General features: G+C 36.0%; 1 protein-coding gene across 1 annotated transcript in view; it reads left to right on the forward strand.

Moving 5' to 3' along the window:
* The window catches only part of EFCAB11 (EF-hand calcium binding domain 11), a 49,636-nt gene extending 49,144 nt beyond the window's left edge, over positions 1-492 (forward strand). Inside the window, exon 5 of the mRNA XM_088539753.1 lies at positions 220-492. Within this exon, the coding sequence (XP_088395879.1) occupies positions 220-319 (100 nt within the window). The 3' untranslated portion in view covers positions 320-492. The remainder of the gene's footprint in view (positions 1-219) is intronic.
* Positions 493-6,000: the final 5,508 nt, after the last annotated feature.

Consider the following 6,000-nt stretch of genomic DNA (forward strand, 5'->3'; position numbering starts at 1 on the left):
ATAGAGATGATACTCCTTTTGAAAAGCTTCGAGATCTTTCTGCAAAATGTATTACATAAAAAGCATTTTTAGCTAATTATCTCTTTGCATAGAATTCCAATGGGTAGGATTCATGAGGTCTTTAAGAACAGTGTTGGCGCTGGGTATCTTCACTAAGTGTCATTTCTGTTTTACATAATGTCTTTGGGGCTTTAAATACCAATCTCTTTTCTCTTATAGAGAAGTTGATCAGGATTCTGATGGTCATGTCAGCTTCAAAGAGTTTGAATCTGCAATGAAGTACGGACAAGATGAAGTATCAACACTGTACTTTGCCTAAAGTATATTCTCTAGTGAAAGACAAAGTGAAAACTCTAGATCTCAAGATATTTAAAAATCAATGAAACTTCATTTGTTTCAGTTAGCGTTTTAAGAACTTTGACTATAAATGTAGCTCAGAAGAACAGCCTTTGAAGCTTTACTGTTGACAAGTAGGGTTTATTAATGTACGTGTGTATGCGTGTGTGGAATACTTAAGATGTTTGAAATCTCTACTGATTTCCAATCATGCTTGTGAGGAACTGCAACTGTATACTTTTTCATTTTGACTTAACAGATAAAAAAGGAGTGACTCTGATTTCAACTTACTATGAAATTTATTTGTACATTTTTTAAGTGCTTTGTTGACAGAACAAAATATCTCACCCATGTACAAACAAATACATGACTGATAATGCCTTCTCTTTTAGAATCAGTAGTGCACTTGTCTTTTTATTATTTCACTTTCACATCTTCTTCACCACACATTATTTTTAATTTTACATTTATTGGTGGTTGCCTACATGATGTAATTCTGAACAACAACAAAATCAACTCAAGATTTGCATATACACCATAAAAATAAGGAAGGTCAGCATAAATACTTAGCTTCTCCCTACTGATACATTTTTATTAAAGTGGAGATGAAAAATAAGTCTTTAAAGTGTACGTAATGTTCCTTTGTCCGTCAGGCTGAAAATATAGTAGATACAAATCTTCAGCTGAGTTTGAATGAAGAATCTGGATGTATGCACTTCAGCAAGATCAGAGAATTTTCCAAGAGCTGTGAGGAAGTATAAGAATCTGTTGCTGTCTGCACTCCTATCTTCCCTCTCTCTCCCCCTTTTCCCTCCTTCCCTCCCTCATCTAGTAACTGATTATGGAGATATTCTTGCCTACTTTAACTTTTATACACCCATCCAAGCTGTGCTATGATGAGATAAATCCTTCTTATTCAATTCATTTTATCTGTGATCAGGTACTTCCTACTGCCTTTACTGTTCATATTAATAATAATAGATAATAGAGATTTCATTATGGTCACTGTATCTGATCATATGGTCCACTTTCTTGCTCTGTTTCTATCTTCCTGACAGTTGTTGAATTACTTGGATTATAGATTTGTTCTGAAATTGTCCAGAGGCAAACCCCTCTGCAGGTGGGCTTGCAGGCTACAGGACATAATTACTACCGCTGTAGATAAATAGCAAAAAATAATGATAGTAAGAGGAAGAGAATAGCTTTCAATCCTATTCTAAAGCAAGAGGGAAGTCTCAATTTTTTTCTTTCAAAATTGAAGTAAGACATGTCAAAGTTGTAATATGCAGTTGAAGTATATATAAGACGATGTCTGCATTTTCTGTTCTTGTATGGTTTACACGTATGTGTATCCTTTTCGATGCATAAAGCGAAATCTTTCTATTCTTTAAGGCAGATAGGGAATAAATGATAGTAGGAAATTGGAGATTCTGAGTATATCAGTAGATATATCTGATTCTATATATAAGAGCCATTAGGTGAAATGAGCTGTAACTCAAATAGCCTGCTTTATGTGCTAATCAGTGAGAGAGAACTGGTGTTTCCCTTGAAAGGTGATAGCAAGACATGTTAATAGATTGGGGGTTTTGTCTTAGAAATGACATTTCCCAATAGATGAATGTTTTCATAAGAGAATCATCACCATGGATGTTAATTAGCAATATCATCACAGCTTCTGCAGAGACACAGAAAATTGAATTATTATCCCACAGGGATAGCTTCTGCAGGTCTAGACGCATTCACAAGGAAATGTAAGATGGTGGCTGTGCCATTACTTACGCGGTATTTTTTTGGTCAATAGATTTCTGTTTCCATGGTGCTCAATCCTTGTACATTTCCTGAACACTAAATCCATGCAGTAGTATTTTATTTTTCCTGTGTTATTTTTGTAATATTTATTTTAAAAATAATTGTCTAGTTCATAAGGGCAGCCAATCTGTCAGTTTTCCAAGTTCTGGAAATCTAATGTCTGGTAATAACTTTTATTCAGCCATTAAAAAGTATATGGCCTCTTTTGTTTAACTTTCTGGCCTGACTGTGTTTTGTTATTTAAATAATCTGACAGTATTTGCAGTTCAAAGACATTATGCTATAGAGCATAATATTCTGTTAAAGATTATAACCGACAAAATGTCTTTGTATGCTTTCCTCTTTAAGAAAAAAAAATGGAAAGATGCTTTAGAGAGGAAAGAGCTCTCTGTTTCCTTTAGTTTCATGTACTCTCAGTCCTCATTTTCCCGGGTACTTGAAAAACTGCTATAAACTTGAATTACTGAGAATGGAAACTCCAGGAGAGGCCAGTGAAATCATTTTACTATGTTCCAGAAGTTTTTTAGGAAAAAAAAAAAAAACAGAACTTTAATAAAGGATCATAAGTGTTCTTGTTTCTCCTCACATGAGGACTTACTGAAATTAACTGTGCAGATGACCACAACTGAGTGGAACTGAGCAAGTTCTGGTGATACTCTCCCTACTGAATACTTGAAATAACTACTCATTTGTGTTTACCAGGGTTTTGGCTATCAGAGTGCAGAAGCGCTGAAGTTATCGCTACAGATCAATAAATTGACATTTAGTAGATGGCTGAAGTGGTGGGCTAGTCTCTGTGATGGTTTGGTGATGGTTTGGCAAACAATAAGAGCAGTAGCTACCCAGTTATTGGAAGAAGGAGGTCATATACTCACTTGTTTTTGTATGTTTTCTATTGCTGAGGTAATGGCTCTCCTTTTGGTCATCAGGAAGGGATCTGCAGAGCCAAGAGCTATGAGCGGATGCAGCATTAGCTTGCAAGTTATGATTCTGATGATGCATATTCCTGTATATTGTTATAAAATGGGACTGTATGCTCATTAATAAGTCACATTCTTATGAGGTTCAAAACAAACTCATCCCAAGCATGCAAGGCCGTCAATGGTTTGTGCCCAGAAAAAAAGTTGGATGGCTACCATCTCTGCCACATCCTTTGGAAATGAATCATGGCTCAACCTCCAGCAGAGAAATGTTGAGCTGTGGTAAATACAAAGAAAGAGCCATGCCTTTGTCAGGAACAAATAATTATTTGTATATCCTGTGGCTCAACACAGAGGTGTATCTTTGGGATTTACTTATCAGGATGTTGTACTGTGTTTTCCAAGTTTATGAGCACATCTGCTTTCTTACTATGCAGACTTTCTTGTTTTCTCAGTGAATTTGCAAGCAGGATTTACTTGTAAGAATACCTGTGAAAAATATATTTACTTTTCTCAAGTTTTCAGATGAGGGATCAATTTATTTAAATTATTGCAAATAGATCCTTATGTACTGAGCTTGTTGCTACCATTTTCTGTAGATAGATGACATAACCATAAATACTATCAAAATATATTTGTTTTGTTCTCCTGGGCTTCTGTGATTCACTGTAGCTGTTGAAATCTAGTAATTTTCTTTTTAAAGGATTTGGATGATTGCATAGATGGAACGAGTGGTTGTTAAATTATGGTATTTGGGCAAGCAAATATTCCTGGTAGCTTGCAGAGCGTAATATACTGGAATCAGAGAGTGCTTTGATTGAAGTAAAATTCAGAGGATTGAGTCTGTACCAAGATTTCAGTCACTGAAATAGTTTTTCTTTTTTCCCTGCTCTATCAGGCAATCATTATTTTATCTGCATATTCAGTAATCAGAAGGATACAGAAGTAAATTTGTGCAGTACGTCATAGAATATGTAATGTTTCCCTCTAAGGTCTCCCAACAAAACTTTATGTAAAGATAGTACATTAGGGTTGCAGGAGTGTTACTGTGTCTTCTATATTTAATCAATTAGGTGGGTGGTGACTGACAAGTCAAAAACAGTAACTAGTTGGCACAAGAAATATGACAGTTCAAGGAAAAGCTGTGGCATGATTCTCATTTACTACAACATACTGGCTTTACACTTCTCTGGCAATGAAATGTGGTCATAAAATTGGTATGAATTACAGCTGCATTCCTTTGATTCATTAACACTGTTCTTTTAGTGGAAAGGTACTTGAATGTAGAAAAGAGTCAGGAACTCTGTGTACGGGCTGCCAATAACAAAATATATTACAATATGTAATTATTTGAAAAATATATTACATCACTTTTTCCATATGAAAACAAAGAGGAGGGCTTTTAAATGGCAGTTCTTTAAGAATCCATTTCTGACTCTAATTTACAAGAAATAGGATATTAGGAATGAATTTTGAAAGAGCCTATAGGCTGCATATGAACTTTGGCTCAAAGTATAATGTGATCTGAAGCGAATCCCCTAATCTTCCCCATGTTTCCCCACTGGTTCAGTAGGGCATACAAATTAAATTCACTTTCAAGGAAAGTAAATAAGAAGTCTGCTTGAGGTGCCCACAAAGTATATTTCAGTGCCTAACGGAGATAAGTGGATCTCAGTAAGTGACTGTCCTGCACCACCATAAAGTCCTCCAGACCGCATCAGGCAGTCAGGCATTAGGAGACTCTAGAAAGGTCTAGGGTTTCCTAGAAAGAAGATTTTCAACCATGACTTGAAGTGATTCTCATGCTGCAGGAATGATGAAATTGTCTGTGCACCTTCGAATTTGCAGTTGACTATTAACTAGTATTAGAAGGTCAGTGTTAGAGCCCTTCATTGCCACTTGGCCAATAGAGGAGTTGCCTACTCCAAACTTGAGCCACTAATCACTAGGAGAGAAGGATTAGAAGTCAAGGATCATGAGGCTCCACAAAGGTGATAGTCTCTTTTGAGCACAGGAATGGGGTGCTAAGTCATCGTGTAATTATGATGGAGTAACGGACTGGTTGAAGGGCTTCCACTGTTCCCCTCCACATTTGATTTACAGCAACCACCATATTCAGAAAATTTTGAACAACATAGGTGGTGAGAACATTTCATCTAGTGGATCAGATTGAGTCTAGTCTATAGCAAATTTCCCAAATTCCACATGGTGACAGCCTCAGCACCAATTGCAACAATATACTAATCTGCTGCTTTTTCACTAAATTGCTAATTATTCAGATTGAGGTAGCCAGAGAAAGCCTGGTGCCTGTGGTAGTTTTCATATCTGTGCTTCAGTGAAAATCTCAGCCACAGTCAGATGAAGTCTCTCACTAACACCAAGGAGGAATTGTGTGTGCAGTGCAAAATGTCTAGTCAAGTTTCCATTTAGATACATTTAGCTTTGGTATGTAAATTGAGAATTTTCTTTGTGTGACCATTTACCTTTCTGAAAACAAGAAAACACTGTAGAATGTAGATACAGATGGCTTACAAACTGTTTGTGAAAAATAGGATGCCCACCACAGTGACTCTTAGGCTGAGTTGCTGCATTAAATGACCTGAGTTAGTCCTACTGCAAAAACCTAGTAACTGCAGAGCAGTTATGCTAGAAGGAAAGATCTTTGAAATACTTAATCCTTCTTGGAGAAAAAAGCTGTGATAGATGTTAAATAATTATAAAATATTCAGTGACATATTGAGATATAACAGATGCTATGGAATCATGTCATATTCAAACATTGTACTAATTTTATAAGTGTCATATATTTGTTAGCATTTCTATTTCAGGCAAAGGACAATCCTGAGAGTTAGTAATGTGTAATTCAACTGATAAAAAAGTACAAATAACAAGTCATTGAAATTCTACTTTCCTGCTCTGTTGGGAAAGCAGAAAA

The sequence above is a fragment of the Tinamus guttatus genome, unplaced genomic scaffold, assembly GCF_059628265.1.
Source record: "Tinamus guttatus ecotype Peru unplaced genomic scaffold, ASM5962826v1 Tinamus_guttatus_pri_ptg000048l, whole genome shotgun sequence".
NCBI classification, from domain to species: Eukaryota; Metazoa; Chordata; class Aves; order Tinamiformes; family Tinamidae; genus Tinamus; species Tinamus guttatus.